General features: G+C 37.2%; 1 protein-coding gene across 5 annotated transcripts in view; it reads right to left on the reverse strand.

The window, feature by feature from the left end:
• TBC1D19 (TBC1 domain family member 19) overlaps positions 1 to 24387 on the reverse strand; it is a 140733-nt gene that overhangs the window by 24496 nt on the left and 91850 nt on the right. For all 5 annotated transcript variants that reach the window (XM_046657312.1, XM_046657311.1, XM_046657310.1 and 2 more), the window contains 2 exons: positions 10930 to 11014; positions 8431 to 8475 (listed from right to left, as the gene is read on the reverse strand). In XM_046657312.1, the coding sequence (XP_046513268.1) occupies positions 8431 to 8475; positions 10930 to 11014 (130 nt within the window). The remainder of the gene's footprint in view (positions 1 to 8430; positions 8476 to 10929; positions 11015 to 24387) is intronic.

Here is a 24387-nt window from a genome sequence, read left to right on the forward strand (position 1 = left end):
ATGATGAATACATGTTTGCTGAATAAATGAATGAATGGGTGGATAGATGAATAAATAATGAATAGAGAAGCAGCAAGAGAGGTATTGGTCTCTAGTCAGGAGACAAGATTCCATTATGGGATTACCACAAACGAGTTGGATAACCTTAGGAAAGTCATTGAATCTCCTGAGCTTCAGTAATTGCTTGTCAGGCAAAGGGACTACAATTGCCTCTGAAATATCATCTAACTCTAAAATTCTATGTCTAACAATTATATCTAGAGCAAATACAGAAAAATTTGTGAGACACGCAGAAAACTGGACATATGAGGATCTTCCAATTGTAAGCTTCTTTACCAACTTAAAGGTGTTTTGCTTTCTAGAAACTGAAAAAATTCAAAACCAGATTAGATTCACATTTCAAGTCAATATTCCCAATGATGCTGTAGCCACTGGCTCCAGTTCCATGAAGCACTTAGAAGCAGGGCCCAATGACCATTTTTCTTCTTCAAGTCTCTCTCTCTCTTTATATCTTTAGTTGAGTCTCTTTTTCTTCCTGTGAACACCTATCTTTTTCTACCTTCCCTAATTGCTGCTTCATTTTATTTTCTTTATTGATTACAGACTTTTAACAAATAATGAAAAAATCTGTCTTTTCTAAATTTTCTACAATAATCGTGTTGACATGTGAAAGCAAAACTGAGAGAAAAATAAGTTAATAAATAGAGGGCATATTTTAATGCCTTACAGAAATATAAGGACACATTATATCTTTCTAAATACTAAATCTCAAAGCAAATTGCTATTATAAAAAATCCCTATATTCTTACTGCAAAAACATGTTTGCCTTCTTCTGTGAAGCTGCTGCAGAAACATCTGAACAAGCAGGTTAAGGTAGTCAGAAATGAAGACCATACTATTATTATTTTCACCTTCTACAAATATTTATTGAGGATCTGCTAAGTGTAGGAACACCTTATTCAGGACAAGGCACTTTTAATCAGGAAGATTACAGTGAGTGAATTAGTGAACAGCTATGCAGCAAAAAGGGGTTCATGTATTAAGATGACTTGTGGTTAATCACACTTTCACTATATTTCCTCCAAGTTCTGAAATCTTTAGCTGCTCCATGAGCACCTAGGTTATAAACTATTTGAGGCAAGGCCACAATTCATACCGTGTGTTATCTTCAGCACTCAGCACAGTGTCTTCCACAAGTGCGATGCTCAATAGAAATGGTTAATGATGGAAATTTGAGCATTTATAAATATAATCAAGGTTTGTAAATAAAATATTAAAGTATAAGATTCATTTATGAATATGTAATTGACATATAGGACAAGAGACTCTCAATAACTCAATACTGAAATTAAAAATGCCCAACGAAGTCATAAAGACATGAATTCAAATTCTGTGTGACTCCAGGCAAGTTATCAATACTCTCCGAGTCTCTATTTTCATTTCTGAAAATGGAGAAAAATAAGACCAACTTCACTGGGTTGAAGCTACTAAAGCACCAATGAGTTAACATATTCAAATTGCACCAGTACAGCGTTTAGTACACAGCAGCTGTGCAATAACTGTAGCTATTTTCTGCTCTCAGAAGGGAGAGTACCACATCTAAGTATCAGCTTAAACCTAAGAAAACCTTTTTTTTGTCAGTATTAAATAAGGGTTCATTTCAGCTTAATCAAGATTAGCCAGGACTTAAGACTCCAAAAAAGGATACATAGTCTGCTCTGCTGAAGAAGGACAAAGTCAGATTCTGGCAAGCAAAAGTAGGAAGCATAAGAAGCAGTGAAGAATCCATTAATGCTTTAGGGCACATATCACCTAGAACATTTCTTTGATCTCAGAAGTTGTCATGTTCTTGGCCAGTTTTTCAAAATCCTTCCCTTTGCCTCTCATCACTTCAGTCTTTTAAGGGTCAAGTTTCATCCACTTGGCCATCATCCAAAAGTATACTTCTAAGAGGCATCAGGCTACTTGAGACACCATCTCTTATCTGGCCTCAGAGCTCTATGAGACTGCTATGAGTGATTATTTTAAGATCCTAGACTTCTCTTATCCATCTGAAGAAAGTCTAAAATATTAACTGCCTACTCTATTCAATAGGAATAACTTTATAAAGTAATGAGTTAATGGGCTTTGACATAGCTCAGAATGGTAAACATCATCAACAAAAATAAATCCTGAACTGGATGAGATATAAATAGTAAATATGACTCAGAAAATACCCCAAATATTAACATGCTTTGCACTTACTAAATATTTTCCCTTCATTTCCTCACTGTCTCTATTAATACTTAGCATTTATAGTTGTATCATAACTCTCACATCTGATTCATTTCAACATCACTCCAGTTGAAAGCAAATTTTTACATGCTTTCATTTGGGATTACTTAATACAGTTTATTTAATTCATTTGTTGAAATAAGCATTTCCTCTGTTTATTCTCGTTTCACATGTAGCCTACAGGTCAGTAAGAGTAGGGATTAGGAGAATGACTAAGTTGTTTTCTAGCTATTTCCATTATCTTTCTGAATTAGAACTTCAGGATATGATTTTGTTACTTTATTTCATAGTTAAAATTACCCAAAACATCAGAACCTAACCATATTTAAATATAAATCTAAAAATCGTACTTTGAATAAAATTTTAATTAGGTTTTTGATTTATGTCTAAAGTTACACATCAAATTAACTTTGGATTATGAGATGTTTTAAATTTATTTAATTAATACAGATGACAAAGTACATTGCTATTTATCAAACTGACACTTACAAGCAGATCTCAAACAACATATTTTCATTATTTCTTCCAAAAGCCTTTTCTAATCTTTGTTGTAAGAGGCTCGCCTGTGCACTATAGGATGTTTAGCAGTATCCCTGGCTCCTACCTATGAGATACTGGTGGTACCCCAGTCACTGGCTGTGACAACCAAATTTTCAGACATTGCCAAATGCTCCTTGAAGGGGTGGAGGGGAGTTGCCCTTCGTTGAGAACCACTGCTCTAGAGTCCTGAAACTCCTCTACCTAATGTTCACTAGCAATTAATTATTTTCTCTTGTCTCGTAGGAAACAAATGGTATTAGGAATGTTTGTTTGTCTGAGTCAGATCTATGTGTATTTTTCCTATAAGTCTCATCTCCTTGTTTCTATTCTTGCTCCTCTATATTCTTCTACATTCATTCCCTCACTCACTCAATGTTTACTGAACAGCAACTTAATGCCATGCGTGATTCTAGATGCTAGATATGTTGATCATCAAAACTATTAAGGTCTTTGTTCTCTTGGAGCTTACATCCAAGTGACACTTTTATTCTATACAGTAGTCAGGATGACCTTTTAAAAATATTAATCAGGAATTGGAGAAGAGATGTCAGTGAGAAGAGTGGAGTAGGGAACTCCAAAAACTCCATCCCTCCACTAAAGTAAAGGTTAAGCTGGCTAGAACTGTTAGAATCAGTATTTTGAACTCTGGAATCTAATACAAAACTTGCAACAACCAAGGAAATGCTTAATGAAGAAAGCAGTTGCCGAATTTTGTAAAGAGAGTATTGTAGTGTTTTAATTTATCTGCCTATCATCCTCCACTCTCCAGCCGGGAGGCAGCTATGAAAACAGCTGCTCACATTCCTGGTGCAGCTTGCTGGGGCCAGAGGGGACAATATGGATCTTGAATCAAAAAGATCGGTTGTGTATTTTGACCTGTCTAGTCTGAGGAATTGGGCTGCAGTGGTGGGTCAGGAGGCATTCATCAAAAGCATTTAAATGTAAATATACTAGCCTCAGCCACCTGGGGCAGCAAGGGATAACAGTGGGGCAAGCAGCAGACAGACTGAAAAGCCTGTCAAGGAAGAGGCTGGGGAGGGAGACACATGAAGGGATAAAAGCTTTGAAAAGCTCCTGTGTATTCAGGGGGATCTAGAAAAGACCTGAGTAGACCTTAAACTTTCACTTCTGCCTGACTCTGGGCTCTGTGCAAGCAGGAAGTGAAGGCTAAGGTAGAGCCGTAAATGGCCTGGCTAAGCCTTGAAGGAGTACTCCAACACACAGCCAATCTGCAAAGACTGGGAGAATTTTGTTTGTTTGTTTCAGACATTTAAGGAAATCTCTGTCAAATCACTAGCTAACCAGTAAGCTAATGGAACACAGATTTCGGTGGGCACTCAATACAAAGAAGACAATCTTTACAAAAATAGTTTAGAAAGTCACTAAACAAACAACTACAGCCCAAATCAAGCAACAACAAAAAATTCTGGGGAGGGGAGAGAATCCGATTTCCAGTGTTACTACATTATAATATTCAAGATATCCAGTTACCAACAAAAACATTAGTAAGGATACAAAGAAATAAGAAAGTATAGTCCATTCACAGGAAAACAGGAAATTAATAGAAACTGTCCCTGAGGAAGGCCAGATATTGGACTTACTTTAAACTGATTTAAAGACAAGACTTTGAATCAACTGTCTCCCTACCTGAGCTGGTCCCTGTCCACCTCTCCTACCTCACCTTGTACAAGTTTCTGTTTTGCTCACTGTCACCAGTCACACTGGCCATCTTGTTGTTCTTCAAACCATCAAGTGTGTTCTTTTCTTACGCCTTTAAACATGCTGCATATCCCCCCGGAGTGCTTCTCTTATTTCTTTGCGTGGCTCACTCTGCATCTTCTGGTCTCTGTTCACATTCTGCCTCCTCAGAGGCACCTTTCCTGACCACCTTATCTAAAATGGCCATGCCTCCCCCTCCCTATCTACTAGCTATTAACTTCGCTCCCTTTCAGTGTTCCCTTCATCGCTCTCTGAAATTATTTTCACTGCCTATTTATTTACTTGTTCGTTGTATGTCTCCCTCACTAGAATGTAAGGTCCTTGGCAGCAGGTACTTCATCTGTGTTGTGTACTGTGGATTATTCACTTAGAAGACGGAGCCAGAGCAGGGCTAAATAAGTATTTATTTATTTATTTTTTGTGAGGAAGATTGGCCCTGAACTAACATCTGTTGTCAATTTTCCTCTTTTTGCTTGAGGAAGATTGTTGCCGAGCCATCTGTGCCAATCCTCCTCTATTTTATGTGGGATGTTGCCACAGCATGGTTTGATGAGTGGTGCTAGGTCTGTGCCCGGGATCCAAAACTGCCAACCCTGGGCCGCTGAAGCAGAGCATGTGAACCCAACCACTATGCCACCAGGCTGGCCCCGTAAGTATTTATTAAATGAATAAAGACAACTTATACATGTTGAATAGGAATAAAAACAAGAAAAGCTTATGAAATTCCTGTCAGGAGTTTCTGTCAGCTCAGGAATTTTGCTTACCAGTGGTTTAATGAATCTACCAGAGAAAGTCTGTCCATTGACAAGGCCGTAAATGAGGTGAGAAAGTAGTGTCTGATGCCACTATCACCTGTTATTTCCATCCTAGGAAAGGTGATCACAGGCTGGGGGGTTGTTGAGTGTGCAAACCTCTCTGCCCCCTTGTAAGGACCTGCCTGGTCAGGGACAGAGAGTAAGTCAGTGAGGTGCAGGCAAACCCCTCTGTGTGGGCCCCCATAACATTTCCTGAGGCAGTAGGGCATGGTGATTAAGAACATTGCTTCTGAAGTCAAAGAGCTGGGGTTCACAGCCTGGCTTTGCTACTTACCAGCTGGGCAAGTTAACACTCTGTGCTTCAGCTTCTTTATCTATAAATAGGGATAATATTAGTGCCTGCCTCAGAAGGTTCTCGTAAGGATTGAATGAACTAATACATGTAACGTACTTAGCACACTGCCTAGTGTATGGTACTGTTTGGAAAATGTTAGCTGCTGCTGCTGCTGTGATTACTGTTATTATTATTATCATAGCAATACTTTTCTCTTGGTGCTTTGAGCTCATTACAAAAGTCTTAAATTATTATCATATGCTATAACCCAGTGATACCTTTTTAAATGTTATAGGATTACTGGCTTTTACATAAAATGGTCTGGCATTGGTTTGCTAGAGTGCTTTTATATGCTGTTTTATAGTTTTTCTATTTCCTTTGTGAGCTGTCTGATTTTCACTTGTTGTTAGTCATTCTTCCTGTCTCCATCAGCCTCTTTCCATGCATCTGTTTTTACAGAGGGCATAAAAACCAGTAAACCAAGTTTGTTAGATATGTGTGTTAAGTAAAAGCTAATATGTTCTAAACTAAGTTGGAAAAGCTCTCCCATGAATAAAGAGAAGGAATTTGACTCCATGGACATCTCCTTTGGTTCTTCAGAGGTATTTTATTATTTTCTGATTCTTAGAGAAATATAAAAAGTTATCAAAAAATTAAGATTCTGGGGGAGATAGGTGTAACAAAGGTTATATACAAATGTTAAAATTATAAAGCTTCTAATTTAGTTCAAATAAATACCCATTAAGCTCCTTCTATGTGCTAGATACCAGAGGAAGAAAAATGAGTGATATGATCCTGAATTTCAAGAAGCTTGCAATCTAGAGGAGAGATGAGGCATAAAGAAACAACGTCAAGATAATGTAATAAGAGAGACCAAAGATTTTCACACTGAGTGCTATGGGAGCCTAGAGAAAGCACCCTTAACCTACCGTGGGGATTCAGGGAAGGCTTCCTGAAAAGACTCCTGCCTGAACTGAGCCTTGGGGACGGCCAAGTGAAGGAAGGTTGAATGGGCTATTCCAAGTATGGGAACAGGAGAGGTAATGAGGGAGGAAGGCGCGTAGTGCTTTTGTGAGAGTATGCAGGTGTGGAGGGGGTGTGTGTGTGAAGAATTAAGAGTTTGATATTGCTGTGATTAAAAAAAAGGTGACACGGGAAATGGTGAGAAACGAAGCTGGAAATTAGACTGAATAGGGGCCAGAGTCAAGAGAGGTCCTCGTATGCCACGACAAGAGGCTTGGAGGTACTTGTAAAGAGATGGGGAGCCATTAAGAAAACTTTAAGGAGAAAAATGACAATTTTCAAATTTTCCTTTTAGATGCATAATGCAGACAGCATTGTGAAAGATAGAGCAAAGCTAGAAAAGACTGGAAGAAGAGAAACCAGTTATGTAATTAACAGCATAGAGATAGCAAGGCAGCAGCTATGGTGAGGAAGAGAGGGGTTCCAGATATATTTTGGAGATAAAAATTAGACAGCTCTGGTGACTTATTAGATGGCGGAGGGGTACAGACTGAGAGGAATCAAGGATGACTATGAGGTTTTAGGCCTTGAATTACTGGGTAGATGAGAGTACAGTTAACTGACAGAGAAATAGGAGGGGTTTTTTTGTTTTTAAATTTGTTTTTTTCTCTTTTGAATAGTGGGCATAGAAAGATATATTAATGAGTTCAGGTTGAGATATGTTAACTTTGAATTAATTATTGTAGAGGTCAGAATTGAACATACGAATTTTAGAGTAATTAACAAATAGATAGAAGCAAGAAAGCAGAGGGAAAGCCGTAGGAAAATGTGTGAAAAGAAGAGCAGCAGAACAAGGGTGGGTGAGACACTGGAGAGCACAGGTGCCTACAGAAGGGCAGAGGTGGATGGTCCATGAAAGACCCTGGGATGCCACACTGAGAGGTGCAGGGAGAGAACAGCGCCATGAAAGCCAAGTCTGAGTTTCAGATGGGATGGTCAACAGAGAAGCTAAACAGACTTGTAACAGCTGCATATGTTGAGCACTCACTATGTATCAGGCACTATGCTATTTTACACATTGTATCTCACTTAATCTATTATCCATATGCTGTATATGATGAATCTGAAATTCGGCAGTCATGTAACTTACACAAGATCATAGGGTGAGCTGGCAGAACCGGGATCTGCACCCAGATCTGCTGTGTTACAAAGCCCATGTTCTTAACTCTGCTGGGGTAAAATAACTTCTTCAGGATGTAGCTTAATATTATCATCATAAGACTGCTATAAATTGCTTTTCCAAGAAGCATATCTGAAAAATTAGTAGTCTCAAAGGAATATTTAATATCTAACAAAGTCATTATATATTTGATCACTTTATATTATAAAAATAGATTATTTTGGTGATATATTTCTTCATAATCTTTTTGTTTCATAAATATTACACTTGTCAAATTTCAATGAGAACAATAAGGTGTAACACAAGGCAATCCACTCAAATGATTAGAGCACTGCTCCAATAAAGCCAAAAGGAAAGTCCGGGATGGACAAGTTAGTGTCCTTCAAAGGAAAACTAAGCACCCTGTACTGAGATACCTAAGTCTACTTAGCTTTCTCACAAATATTACTATTGCTCTCAAGGAAAACCAGAGAGGGTATGCACAGTTTAGCACAAACCTATCGCAAACATGGAAAAGTTAACTAAAACAGGTATTCTATAGAAGGTTTATTTTAGACAATAAATTATCATCCACTTAAAGATAGAGAATGAGAAAGTCAAATTCCTATTGCAGAAGTTGTAATTTTCCTATTTCCCACTAGAGGAAGCAATAGCATTACTCTTACCATTTGGTGGATAAAAGACAGCATATTCCTCTAGTCCTAGTTTTCCTATAAGAGAAAACCAGAGAGGGTTTCAGGATGATTAAATAAACAAAACTTTAAAAATTAACTTATTTTGTGAATGCATTAATAATTGATGCAATTTTAAAAATTGCTATAGTACAATTTCATCTCATTTCATGATATGGAATTAATTTGAAAATACGTCAGCAAATCTTTTGATATTAGCAAACCCTTTCATCAAAGTCAATAATATAAACTTAGGTACAAGACAAGTGATACAAAATAATTAAAAGAACAAATGTCTTCAAGACCCTTAAGAACTTAAGAAGAGAAGTATCTATTTACAAGCATAGAATTGTTTTGCTAATTATAAACCAGTCTAATCTATTCATTAAAGCAAGGCTCTGCAATGCCTCATTAGTTCATATTTTTATGGAAAGGGCTGAAAAGTTAAAAATTAAATGCCTTTAACTATATTTTCTAAATCCCAAAACAGTTCATATGCTCCGAGAATGAGGCTAAATATTTGAAATCAGAATCATCTCAGAAAATTAAAATATATTCACCATATCAAACGTTTAAAGGAATTTCTAAAAACAGCTTTTCCTCAAAACTTTTGAGGTTCTGAATTTTACCCACTTCCACTGAATACCTTTAGGTAGCTTTCAGCTTGACAGTTTTCCTAACACCTTTGAGTCTACTGAAAAGTCTCAATAAAAAAATCTCAATAAAAAGTCTATTGCTTTAAGGTAAGATTTTTAATTAAAATACTTTATTTTTTTTGTTCTTGTTGGGGATAGTGGCAGAGAGGAAATGAAGAATAAGAAGTATGAGCAGTTTAGGTTAGGGTGGAGACAACAAGCACTGATCTTGCGTCTAAGGAGAGAATGGAATAATGAAAAATAGATGATAGATGGATGGATGGATGTGAGCGAATACCTGCTAGGAACCCAGTATTGGGATAGGGGCCAAGAGGCAAACAGAATAAATATAAGATATGGTCCCTCAACCATGTGGCTTATAATCCACATAAAACATGAAACATTAGGATATGTTTGCTAAACTTTCTGCCACAGGCTTTAATTGTTTTAGAGGTTAAGAGGAGGGGGAAATTGATGACAGATTGGTGAACATGGTGAGATTAGGCTCGTTCCTGAAGGACCTATGAGTTTTAGGGAACAGGATTGGGACTCTTCCCATATGTGGGACTACATAGAGGCTAGAATGAATACAGGGTAATGTGGAAAGATCAGGGAAGCAAATTTAACTAGGTTAAGACAGGACCAACTGGTGGAGGCCGCCTTAAAATTCCAGCTGAGTTTAGATGTTAGCCCATTCCATAATTAAGTTGCATAATCAGTTGTTCAGAAGATGATATTAAAGAAACAAACAAGCAAACAAAAGGTTTCTCTAAGTTCAATTTAGAAGAAATGGAACCGAGAGAGCTCCCATGTTCGGGGGAGCCTGAACCCAGCACCAGGTAACGTAAGCCTGTCCTAGGGCTGGGGTTGGAGCAATGGGGCAGAAAGTTAGACTTAGGAGATATATGAGAAGGTTTCCTTATGGGAACAGCAGAACAACCATACACAATGGGTTGTAAGCTTTCAATGTTGGATGTTCACCACTTAATACAAAGGAGAAACTAGGAAAGGCGTCCAGCTGAAATTAGGTCAGTTGTCAGGTGACAGCAGGATACTGAAATAGTGATATCTTGTAGGCAGCTACTGATAAAGGAGAGAAGAAAGCATTGAAATAGAAATTAGACAACTAAAAGCATATAAATTATGGAAATTTTAAGTGTGGCAGAAAATTTTGAGAGAAGGAACATAGAAAGTAAAAAAAAGTAGAAAAAGCCAATTCATGTGATAAACTCATAGAAGGGAAATTAAAAGTCAAGAGATACGACAAAAACAGCAAAAGAGGAGAGAGCAAATAGAAGAGATGAAAAAGGTAACTTTAAATGCTGCTTTTGGGAACCACTTTCCTGCAATTTGTGATAGACTGCCTGGGGACTGACTGAAGTGGTAGTGAAGGGATGGTTACAATAATCTGAGAGAAATCATATTAATTTACAATAAAATGTTTTTGTGTGTGAGGAAGATTGGCCCTGAGCTAACATGTGTTGCCAATCTTCCTCTTTTTTTTTTTTAAAGATTGGCACCTGAGCTAACAACTGTTGCCAATCTTTTTTTTTCCTGCTTTTTTCTCCCCAAATCCCCCCAGTACATAGTTGTATATTTCCATCGTGGGTCCTTCTGGTTGTGGCATGTGGGATGCCGCCTCAGCATGGCCTGATGAGTGGTGCCATGTCAGCACCCAGAATCTGAACCAGTGAAACCCTGGGCCACCGAAGTGGAGCGTGGGAACTTAACTACTCGGCCTCAGGGCCGGCCCCTACAATAAAATATTTGATGACACCAATATATGCTATAAAATATAACAGCCTTGGGATGATTATGTAAGTCTTAAAGAATACTTCCTTTGCTACTAAAATTTTACCTCTTATGTATGATTTCGGTGGTGAAGCACTGTTGTACGCAAAGTGACCCAACACAGATGTATCCCGGGAAAAACAAAGTAATACCTGCGTATAACATTGGAAAAAAGAAACAATTAAGCACCATTTTATGACAGATAATTCAATGCGATTTCCTGCTTGGGAGGCACTGGGGTAAAATCTTTCAAGTTCAATGCTGCGCTCTCAGTGGGTAGAGTGCTCTCTATTGGTACACCTATGGTGAGTATCACAGTGGATGCCAAGTGTGATGGCCAACGTTCATCCAAAGATTTCTCACTGGTGGCCACCTAAACTTTGAACAACAGCAGAAAATGCAAGTCACTAACTACCAGCTGACTCTTTTATTGTTCCTTCTATCTGGAAAAGAGAAACAGCTTGGAGAAATTGAACAAGATGAGAAATGTATAGGAGCGGCCCTGGGTAGCTACAGTGGCATAGAGCAATATGGGAAGTGCCAGAAACTGGAACTAGACTCATTGCTGGGATGCCGCACTAAGCCAATGCTCATGTCCGGGTGGGAGGGAAGGCAATTCGTGGTATCTAGAAGGGATGGGAGCAGCAATAGAATAAGCAGCAACCCATTACAGGTTAGAAGCTAGTTGTACTGACCAGCAGGTAAAGTGTGGCAACACTTCCTGGCGATGGATAGGTAGGGCCGAAAGTCAGAATCAAGGATGTCCATTAGGAGGAAGTGGATTGCTGACACTTGCCTGGAATTTGGAGGCAGGGAGCCAATCCCTGGAAAGGTGATTAGTGACAGGAAATCTGAGTCCTGCTATTAGAAGATCTGGCATTCAAAAGATGTTACTGAGGGCCAGCCTGGTTGCATAGTGGTTAAGTTCACACTCTCTGCTTTTGCTGCCTGGGGTTTGCAGGTTTGGATCCCAGTCACGGACCTACACACTGCTTGTCAAGCCATGCTGTGGTGGCATCCTACATACAAAATAGAGGAAGATTGGCACAGAGTTTAGCTCAGTAACAATCTTCCTTGAGCAAAAAGAGGAAGATTGGCAACAAATGTTAGCTCAGGGCCAATCTTCCTCACCAAAAAAAAAAGTTACTGAGAAAAGAATTTGAGAATGACAGGAAAAGGCAGAAGCCCAGTAAACAGAAGAGGGGCACGAAATCAGGGCTGGACTAGCAGCAGCAGCAGACAAACAAACAAAAACCTCCCTTGTGGAGCTTAATTATAGCAGGGGGTAATAAACAGCAAACATTATAAATAGTTACATTATATAGTATATTATGTTGTAAGTGCTATGGGAATAAAAATAAAGAGGAAACAGGGAAGAGTGGTTGGCATTTTAAAGACAGTGGTCAAGGTAGGCTGCACCAAGAAGGAAACATCTAATCAAAGACCTAAAAGGACTTGAAAAAGTTAACATATATAGATATCTGGGGGGAAGAGCATTCCAGGCAGAAGAACCAACAATGCAAAGGCACTATAGCAGGAGTATGCCTGATGGAGGAACAGCATGAAAACAAGCGTGGCTGGAGCAGAAGAGTGGGAAGAGATATGAGAGAGGTAAAGAGAGGCCAAATTATGCAAGGCATTGCAGGCCATTGTCAGGACACTGGCTTTTATTGGGAGTGAAATGAGAGCCACTGCAGGGTTTTCAGCACAGGAGCAAAATGATATCACTTATATTTTATAAGGATCATTCTAGCCACTGTGAAGAGAATTGGCCATGAGGGGCAAGGGCAGAAGCAGGGAGACCCTTTAGGAGACTTGATAGTGGCTTGGACCAGGTAGCAGTGTGTGGTGAGCACTGGGATGTGCCACCCGGATCCCTCTTCAGGAATAAAGGACTTATTACAGATGTTGGTAGTGCTGCCCTCAGCAGTCAGCTCCTTTCAGGGAAGGCGTCTGCTGAAGAGAGCTGTTTTGTTCAAGGATCACGCCCTTTTTCTGGAATGGCCCACAGTCAATGATGACTGATGCATGACTTAAAGGTCCGACCCTCTTACCCCCATCTCAGGACAGGTGTGAGGGTTCATCCCATCTTCAGATCTCTCCGCAGCATTAACTTCCACTTACAACGAATTGCAGCTAGACTTCTCCCTCTGCTCAATCGTGCTTCATTCACTGCCCTTCTACAGGTGTTGATCCAAAGAGCACTTCCTAATAAATCTTTGGCATACTGATCTCCATCTGAGTCTGCTTCCCTGGGAACTCATCTTGCAACACAGTGAAAGTGGGGAAAATGGTCAAATTATAAATATAATGTAAAGGTCCAAGAGGATTTTACTAACTGATTGGATGGTGTGTGTGAAAGAAAGCTAAGAATCAAGAATGATGCTAAGTGGAAGGGCACTTGATTCTGAATAAGTGAAAAGATGGAGTTACCATCAACTGAGACAGGGAAAGCTGAGTGGAAGAATTCTGAGAGTGAGATCAGGGGCTCAGTTTCAATATACTAAGTTTGAGATATCTGCAAATTATCTAAATGGAGATGTTGAATAGGCAGTTGGAGATAATAGTCTGGAGTACGAGAGAAACGTTTGGACTGAAGATACAAATTTGGAAATTATCAACGTACAGATGGTAATGAAAGCCATAAGATAGGTGACCTTGGTGAAATCACCATGTGGGTGAGGGTAACTGGAGAAAAGAAGACCAAGAACTGAGACCTGTGACACTCTAACATTAAGATATTAGGCAGAAGGGAACAAACCAGTCATGGAGACTGAGGAGTAACCCAGAGAGGTTGATTTCCCATGATGCTAATGAAGGGCCTTTAGCACCCCTCATTAGCATGGGTCCCTCTGAGTGCTGAGAACTTCTGGGAGATGGTGTATTGTAAGTAATGAGAAGAAGTCAGGTTGTAATCAGAAAGCATTTCCATATATGCATTTCTAGGAAACTGCCTAATAGGGTCTCAGAAAAAAGGGACCTGAATTTCTTATGGTTCTAATAACTTGTTATGATTTTTCTCCTTATTCTCAACAATTATACATGTTTTTGATTTTGTATTTAACTGATTTTGTGTTTGTAATATTATATTGTCTTTCTTAAAGAGGCCCTCCAAAATTGTATAAGTTTTAGGTTCTCAAAATGCTGAATTTGCCTCTGGTGACCAGTAAAGTAAGAGAAGAACCACAGTGTGGTGTCTTAAAAGCAATTGAAGAAAGGGCATAACTAGGTCATATGCTGTTGAGAGATCAATTAAGGGGAGGATTGAGCTGTGGTCATTGGATTTAGTTATTGGTGACCTTGACAATAGCAGTTTCAGCTCAAATGGTAGGACACCATACACCATGTTCAGTATCTGATTTTTTTTTTTAACTTAATAATGTACTTTAGAGATCTTTTCATACCAGTATATCTGAATATACTGCTGGTTTATATAGAACTGCTTCATTTTAAGGACTACATCGTATTTCATTGTGGGTATACACTAAAATTTATTTAATGGGTTAGTTCCCTACATACAAACATTTAAATAATTTTCACTCTATCCTATTTCTGACAATGCCAAAATAATTAGCCTTTTACTGTGTAATTTCACACATATATGAAAATCTCTGTAGGACAAATACATAGAAATAGAATCGCCCAGTCAAAGGGTATGTGCATTGAAAAATGTGATGAATATTTGGCTATGTATTCACATTTTTTGTTATCTTTTATTTAGTATTTCTTTATGTTTGTAGTAGAAAGTGGGCTATATGGGTAAGCTCAATCCCTTATGTTGCCTGGCTATTAATTTTCCATTATATATTCTAAATGATTATTTCTCAAATTTAAAAGAGTAGATGATTTTAATACTTTATTTGGTAAACAGGCATTTAACTGAATTATCTTATTAGTTCTAATGGTTTTCAGTTAATTCCCTTGAATTTTTATTTACCTATACTTGACAATAATTTTGTATCCTTTCTGATATCTATAACTCTTATTTTTCTTATCTTATTCATTGGCTAGAAATTCCAAAATGACTCATATTCTTTGCTTGTTTTAGTGGGAATATCTCTAGTATTTCAACATTAAGTAACATTAATCTACATTAAGATGGCAAATGTTGATTTCACAAAAACATTATGTATATGGCAAAAAATATACTTCCATTCTAGTGCACAGTTAGTGCAAAAAAAGCACGTTAGGTTTCATAACAATGAGAATATACTTAACACTACTGAGCTGTACACTTAAAAATAGTTAAGATAGTAAATTTTATGTTTTTTTTTACCACAATTTAAAAAAATAGATGTTGACAATCCACCAACTGGGAAAAAAATATTTGCAAATCATGTATCTGGCAAAGGGTTAATCTCCGTAAGATATAAAGAACTCATACGACTCAACAACAAAAAATCAAACAACCCAATCAAAAAATGGGCAGAGGATATGAACAGACATTTCTCCAAAGAAGATATACAGATGGCCAATGGGCACATGAAAAGATGCTCAACATTACTGATATCAGGGAAACATAAATCAAAACTACACTAAGATATCACCTTATACCAGTTAAAATGGCTATAATAACCAAGACAGAAAATAACAAATGTTGGAGAGGTTGTGGAGAAAAGGGAACCCTCATACCCTGCTGGTGGGAATGCAAACTGTTTCAACCACTATGGAAAACAGAATGGAGATTTCTCAAAAAACTAAAATAGAAATACCATATGACCCAGCCATCCCACTACTGGGTATTTATCCAAAGAACTTGAAATCAGCAATTCAAAGAGACTTATACACCCCTATGTTTACTGCAGCACTATTCACAATAGTCAAGACATGGAAGCAACCTAAGTGCCTATTGACTGATGGCTGGATAAAGAACATGTGGTATATATATATACAATGGAATACTACTCAGCTACAAAAAATGACAAAATTGTCCCAGTCACAACGACATGGATGGACCTTGAGGGTGTTATGTTAAGCGAAATAAGACAGAGAAAGACAAACACTGTATGATTTCACTCATATGTGGAAGACAAACAAACATATGGACAAAGAGAACTATTCAGTGTTTACCGGGGGAAGGGGGGTGGGGTGTGGGCACAAAGGGTGAAGGGGCACACCTATAAGATGACTGACAAATAATAATGTAAAACTGAAATTTCACAATGTTGTAAACTATCACAACCTCAACAACAAAAAAATAGATGTTATTAAATACAGTCTCAAATATGTTTTGGCCATCTATTGATATAATCATATATATTTTGTGTGTGTGTGAGGAAGGTTGGCTCTGAGCTAACATCTGTTGTCAATCCCCCTATATTTGCTTGAGGAAGACTGTTGCTGAACCAACATCTGTGCCAATCTTCTTCTATTTTATGTGGGATGCTGCCACAGTGTGGCTTGACAAGAGGTACTAGGTCTGTGCCCAGGATCCGAACTTGTGAACTACAGGTCACTGAAGTGGAGTGCGCAAACGTAACCACTACCCCCCTGGGCCAGCCCCTCATATCATTTTTTAATTGAGATATAATTGACATATAACATTATATTAGTTTCAGGTGTACAATATGATGATTTGATATTTGTATATATGGTGAAATGATCATAATCATATTTTTATTTTTAGACCTATAAATGTGATGAATATTTGTCAATAATTGAGTAAAATCATTAGGTTCTAAAAAAATCTAAATCTATAAAGTGTTATCCGATGAGTAAATACTATTAATCTTTTCTCTTGTCAAACCTTCCTGTACCACTGTGGCGGGAGAATAACAGTCCCTAAAAATGCCCACATCTCAATCCCTGGGACCCGCGGACATGCCACCTTACACGACAAGGAATTTTACAGATGTGATTCAGTTAAAGATCTTTAGATGAGGAGATTATTTTAGGTTATCTTGTTAGGTCCAATGTAATCACAAGAATCCTTATAAATGAAAGAGAGAGGTCAGAGTCAGATAGAGATTTGAAAATGTCATCTGCTGGCTTTGAAGATGAAGAAAGGAAACATGAGCCAAGGAATGCAGGTGTATTCTGGAAGCTGGAAAAGGAAGGTGACGTATTCTACTCCAGAGCCTCCAGAAGGAACACAGCCTTGACAGCACTTTGATTATAGCCCACTGAAACCCATTTCAGACTTCTGATCTTCAGACTGTAGGAGAATATACATTTCTTGTCTTAAGCCACTAAATTTGTGGTACTTTGTTATAGCAGCAATAACAAACTAATACAATTAATATAACTAATAAAGTAATACAACTAATAAAATAATAAATGAATACAACTACTAATAAACTAATACAATTAAAGCAAAATGATGCAAAAGAAAAATATTCTTGTAAATATCTTTCTATGATTGCCTAGAGGGGAAACAATTCCTAAAGAAATGTTTGTACTTACTTTCCCGTAGTAGGCTAACGGGAACATAGCCATGTTAGGACAAGCTCTGTGCTTCTCGAGCCCCTGTTGCCCTAGAGAAGACAAGCTATCTGAGACTGCTCTAAAGAGAACATTGGTGACTGTAAGGTGACAATGCCAGAGGTGGTATGTCAGACATTATGTACTAGGATGCCACTCCAGCATGCAAGCAAAGAGCTGCCAACTCCTACTCTAACCTGAGTTGTTGTTTTAACTTCCGACACTCCAATTTTGTATCCAGAAGGAAGCGATAGTCCAACTGTAAATTTGCTAGAAAATGTTATGATTATATGAAGATGACAATTTCAATCAGTTAACTAGAAAATTTAACTTTGATTACTTACTAAGTAAAAAATTGATCTTTATGAAGATGAGGTTATACATGGTAGTGACTTACTTTATTTAGAAGAACTGTAAGAAATTGGATGTGTAAGTCTAAATTATGGTTTACACAGCAGAATTATACCTAAACTGTCTGCATATAGCTGCAAAAGATTTACTTGGGCCTATAGCCTTCTTTAGTCTCTTGAAAATATATTTATGGTGAATGTTTCTGAGAAATAAATTAGTTATTAATAAAAAGTATGTAAGAAATGATGGCTATCAATTGGACAATCACTTTAACTTCAACTATTACACAATTTTTTCATTTGTGGTGCTCTTGCATTTTTATCCAAAGCAATTTGGAGAATTTCAAATGATAAATTTTTAAGAATGACTTTTGGAAACACTCTGCCCTGATATAAATTTCCATAAATTAAAGGGCAATGTGGCTTACAGGGCTTGAAAATTGGACAGACTGGCCTGGAGTTCTGGCAGCTGTCTGAGCTGGGGCTCTGAGCCTCTGCTTCTTCATCTGTAAAATGGGAATAAGGCTACCTTACAGCTTGTTGTAAGACTTAGATATAAAACCCAGGAAGCGTCTAGAGCAGATCCTGGCACCTAAAGCTCTCCATAAATAAACGACAAAGATAGTGCTGATGATCACACCTGCAATGATTAGAGAATACTGGGAGAAAAATAAAAAACCAAAACCTTTTCTCCAGTCTAGTTTCTTGCTTAGGCATGGGCTCTCATCTTCTCACCACATTCTTATGGAGAAAAATAAACTTTTAAAATCCTTCCTTTGTCTGTCCCTCTGACTTCCAACCTATATATCCTTCCTGTGCTTCTAATCTTAATTCCAGTATCATCGTGCTTGTAACTATCCAAAGCCTAAAAACTCAGTCATTCTTGATTCTTCCATCTCTCTCAACCTGCATATTTAGCCAGTCTCCAAAATCCTCCCTTATTCCACCTTTGATAACTCCTTCCTTCTTTCCCTCCCTCCCATCTTCCCTCCTTCCCACAAGTCTTTACTGAACACCCACTGTGTGGCAGGCATTGTTCTAGGCATTGAGAATACAGCTATCAACAAAAAAACCCCCAAATCCCTGTCCTCATAGTGTTTATGTTTTTGTAAAGGGAGATAAGGGGGGAAAAGCAAAATATATCATATGTCATATGGGGTTAAGTGCTATGGAGAAAAATAATGCAGACACAGGAATAATGCATGTGCACATGCACATGTATATAGTGGGAGAATTTTGCTATTTTAAATAGGTACCTAAAAGTGGTCAGGAAATGAGCCTGAGCAATAAGATGTTCGAAGGGAGAGGTCTAGAAAAAGATATAAAATTGAGATTTGTCAGTGTATAAGAGGTATTTAAAGCCACGAGAATAGATGAGATCACCAATGGCAAGGGCAGGAAAAGAAAAAAGAGGTCTAAGGACTTATCTTTGGGGTACTCTAGGGTAGGACAGGGAGATGAGGAGAAACAGCAAAGGTGAATGAGAATGCCAGCTAGTAAGATAGAAGGAAACCAGAAAGCATGATATCTTAGAAGCCAAGTAAAGAAAATAAAGGAGAAGGCAGGATTAACCGAATGACCAAACAGATAAAGTAGGATGTGAAGTGGGAACTGACCATTGGATTCAGCAATACAACGTCACTTGTGACGGTAGTGGAGCAGTTGGGCAAAAAAAGTCTGATTAAGGAGGGTTCAAGAAAGACTAGGAGGATAGGAATTAGAAACAATATCCACAGATTTTTAAAACAGTTTTGCTGAATAAGGGAACAGAGGAATGGGGCAGTAGCTAGAAGGGATATGGGATTAAGAAATATTTTTGTTTATTTTGCTTTGCTTTCCAGATGAGAGGAATGACAGCCTATTTGTATACTGAGAGGAGTGATCCAATAGAGATGGAAAAATTGACAATGGAAAAACCAGCAATTGCACTGCCTTTGAGTACCAAGGGGAGATGAGTTTTAGTGTCCAAATGGAGGGATTGGCTTTATCATAAATAAAAGCAAGGCCAGTTTACCCATAATAACAGGAAATGAAAGCTGAGTATACAGGTGCAGATGCAGGTAGGTGGAGTACATGTGGTGCTGAGAGTATGTGCGGCTTCTTTTCGTAGAGCTTTTATTTTTTTCAGAAACAGGACTCTAAGTCATCAGCTGAGAGAGAAGAGGTGGAGGTCTGAAGAAAGAGGAGGTGTGAAAAGCCATCTAGGAGAATGGATGAATGATCGGACTAGGGAAATGAAGAGGAATGGCTGGGCAGAACTAAGGACTCTGTTGAGGTTAGCAGTCATGAATTTAAAGTAAAACCACTAATCATGGCTGCATGTTTTTCTCCAGCTGTGTTCAAATGCACACTGCAGCCACAGAATTGGTGGAGAATTGTATTTAACTAGAGTTAAGGTTTTATCAAGTAATTACTATTAGAAAGCAGAAGAAGGGCAAGGGAGCTGAACAAGTATTCAAGAGGAAGTGATTATAACAATAGGTCATGGAACTAACATGTCTTTCACATTTGTTCTCTCTTGTCTATTTACACAGACTTTGCTCTGTATCAGGTGCTCATTAACTCTAACCTGAACTGCTGGAGCTGTTCACTGCTATGCTACGCTAGTCTCTCCTCACCAATCACAGCATGCACAAGGTTCATGTCTATTTTTGTTTTTCCCATTCTCTTCCTAATTCCTTGCCTTTAAGAACCAAACATTTCTTATAGCATTTCTATTCTGAAGCCAGTGCTAAAACTGTACTACTCCCAGAATTTATTTCCCTTTTAATTGTATTTGCATGGAACATTACATAAACCTCTATCAGAGCCTTTATCAAATTGTATTATAACTATCTATTTGCTTTTCTCCTCATTTTCCAATCAAATGTGAGCTTAATAAACATCTTCTTGTGCAGCACCTAAAACAGTGCCAGTATCAGAACAGACTCTGAATACTTTGACTAAATGGATATGTGAATAAAGGATATCTGACTGCATCTGGGCCTTTCTTAAACCCATGCAATGGCATTAAAATATCAGTAACTATGGCATTCTTTAATATGTCAGTACTGCTACTGAGCATATGCTAGATAAACCAAGCACATGATAGAGGATTTCTTGCACAACAGAAAGAATAAATTCCACGTCTTCACTTTACTAAATAGGAATTCTTCCCTATGGATATTTTATACTCTTTGGACAATAAGTTAACTCTTGTAGGTTGTCATGATACCATTAAGTACTGGAACCCAAAAATGATATTGTCAAACTATGCAATTTACTTCCATGGAATAAAGGGTGTCTTCTATTTAAACACATTTTAAAACTCTGACATAATGTAAAACTTTCAACATCACTAAGTATTTTTAAGAATTCCATGCAAGATAAAAACTAACTAAACTTTGGATTATTAAAAAATTGACTTCTTACTCAAACATTATTTCTATAATATTCATTATTGTTGCCTATAAAATTTAGGTTACCAACATGAGTCACTCGGGAGCAGTGCCTGTGTATCCTTGTAACACAGGCCCAGATTTTCCTTAAAGAGGGATTACTGGAGGTTTTCTCATCTATATATAGACATAGCATGCCACACACCTTCTAATTTTGTAGTCTAGTCACAAAACCCAATAAATGGGTTATGACCCAGAGTGTGGCTGAGAACATTAAATTCACTCCATTATCACCAACAATTTTCCCATAGAACAGCTGTGTTGCTAGGCAGCCCTGCCAAAGGAAAGCCTGTAATTAATGATAAGAAAAGGCTTTCTTTTGTCTTATCTCACACACACACACATATACACACATAACATGTGTGCACATATATGAATAAAATTTTTTTACCAGAGAAAATCAGAACTCAATTTCTGATAACAGAATATTGATTTTAATGCATACAATTACATATATTACTTAAAATTAACTTTAATAATTCAAACTAAATGTAAAGTAAACAATTAAAAGGTATGATCATGGAAAGTGTTTTCTTAGTAGTATCCACATGAGAAAAATTTAGTTCTGCATAATTTCCAAAGACAGAGGTACTGTAATTATCCTTTTATTTATGTTAAAGGAATAAAGAGCCACCTTAAAGCTTATTTAGTGTCATTTCCAAAGTACTAAAAGCAGCAGAGGCCATGAGATCTGTGACTGAAAAAATTATGTGAAACCTAAAAATAATATAATTTGAACTAAAATATTGACAAAAATGAAAAATGAAAGTTAAAGCTCCTATAGTACTTATTGTCTGTGACATGAATTTAACATCCAATGCTATACATAAACACTTTAAAACAATTTCAGAACATTTTTTACCTTCATGTCAAGGTAAAAAATATAAGCCCATGAAAGGTCGTATCATTTACATATAAAGATCAATAAATATTTACTGATGATTATTCTTTTTCTCAGAGAATGCAGCCATTGTTTGCAAATAATTCTGTTTGTCAGACTTAGTCACTTTTAAGTTTTCCAAGTTTATGTGGGACAGGCAAAAATGAATATACCCTCAAGGGTTAATTCTGGCACTCTTTGGAGAAATTGTTACTGCTCTCATCTAAAATGATCCCTCACCGACCCTGTTCACCAAATGAGGCAGATTTGTTACCTGACAAGTCCCTTTTACCACCACCAAAGAGCCTTTGTAGTTGTAACTTCAAATTTGACAATCCTCTTCTCTCCAGTCACCAAGGGGGATGAAATTGTCAAATTTACACTCTATGCACTGAAGTAGAGTAGCCAACACACCATAAATCATGCCATTATTGGCCTTTGGTTAATATTATATTTTATGTATTCACATGTTTAGTGTTATAACAGTTTCATGTTAAAGATCAAAATAGTTATTAGCATAAAAAGAACAAAAAAATTTAACTAGTTAAATTTTGCCAAGCAGTAGATATTGAGTTTATTTGGTTTCATTTGTTTTATATGTTTAATACTGTGCAACATTAACTAATCTGTTTCCCTGAGGAGTCAGTTCATAAAAAGGATCCATCATATCTAGAACCAAACTCTTCACTGAAGGAAATCTAGAGCTTCGTACGACAGTAAAACTTTAGTCAGCCAATAATTCCTATATTAAGCTTTCAGATAAAAGAAGAAAGCTTCCTTCTCAGTAAAAAAAAAAAACCCCTATCAATGGAAAAAAGTATATGAAGTTAAGATAAATTTTTATTCAGTATGCTATGCACTAGAATTAACAATGAAGACCAAAACACTTATGAAATTTAGATGGCAGAGACAATTACAAAATAATCAAATAAACTATAATGAATACTATAAATAAAAAGCATGGAAAGTACTACATAGTAGTTTACAAGCACATTTTAGATGGCCGTCACCTTGCTGTTTGTGTTAGAAAGTAGAAAGTAGGTCAGGGATGATGTATCTGAGTAAGTGATATTTTAGCTAAGAGCTGAAATAAATACGGAAATTTACAAGCAGAAAAGGAGAGAGTAACAGTCTTTTACATCAAAGGAACTGCAAGTCTGATGGCCCTAAGGTAGAAACGAGTATAGTGAACTTCAGGATTGAAAGATTAAGGTAGTTGGAATATATAGTGCCAGAGTGTCAGAGGAGAGCAGAGGTGAATGCTGAGGCTGGAGGGGTAGGCCAAGACATGATCCAGCAATTCCATTCATGGGTATATATCCAAAGGAATTGAGATCAGGATTTCATAGAGATATCCACACTCCCATGTTCATTGCAGCATTATTCACAATAGCCAAGATACGGAAACAAGGTAAGTGTCCATCAATGGATGAATGGATAAAGATGTGGTATGTATATATATATATACATGTATAATGGAATATTATTATGGAATATATACATATAATGGAATATACATACATACAATGGAATATTATTCAGCCATGAGAAAAAAGGAAATCCTGCTGTTTGCGACAACTTGGATGAAACTTGAGAGCATTATGCTAAGTCAAGTAAATCAGACAGAGAAAGACAAATACTGTGTGATATCACTTATATGTAAGCCAGACTCAGAGAAACAGAGAGTAGAGTGGCGGTTACCAAGGGTTGAAGGGTGGTGGAAATGGGCAGATCTTGGTCAAAGGGTGTGAACTTCCAGTTAAAAGATTAACAAGGTCTGGGGATCTAATGTAAAGTATGAGGATTATAGCTAATAATACTGTATCATATACTAGAATGTTGATCTTAAATGTTCTCACCACAAAAAAGAAATGGTAATTATGTGATGGGATGGAGGTGTTAGCTAATGCTATGGTGGTAATCATTTTGTGATATATAAATGTATCAAATCAACATATTGTATTCCTTAAACTTACACAATATTGTATGTCAATTATATATCAATAAGGATGGGGGAACAATATGAAATTTCCTTCAGCAACTATTTGGTTATCCTAGAAAACAATTTGTATGGGAAAAGCAAGATGGTATAGGATATCTGCTTGATGTTTTCCTTTATTTACCAATTTTCAGAATAATAAGTTAGTGCTCTAGCAAATTCCAAAAATGACCAATGAGCTTTTATTTAAAGATCTCATTAATGAACTCATGGATTTTAATGTATTTGATGTGTTTGGAACCAGACATTATACTTTTTGATGTTCAAATTGTCCCATCTTTGGCTACAGGAGCCTGTTTCAATTGTGTATTATTATATAACAAACCACATTAAAATGTAAGTGGTTAAAACAGCAAATAAAAAAAGACCACTCTGACTTCAGTGTGCAAAATGGACTAAAGGTGGCCAGTATTAGGCAAGAGAGACGAATAAGAAGACT

This window comes from Equus quagga, chromosome 3, assembly GCF_021613505.1.
Source record: "Equus quagga isolate Etosha38 chromosome 3, UCLA_HA_Equagga_1.0, whole genome shotgun sequence".
In the NCBI taxonomy this organism is placed as follows: Eukaryota; Metazoa; Chordata; class Mammalia; order Perissodactyla; family Equidae; genus Equus; species Equus quagga.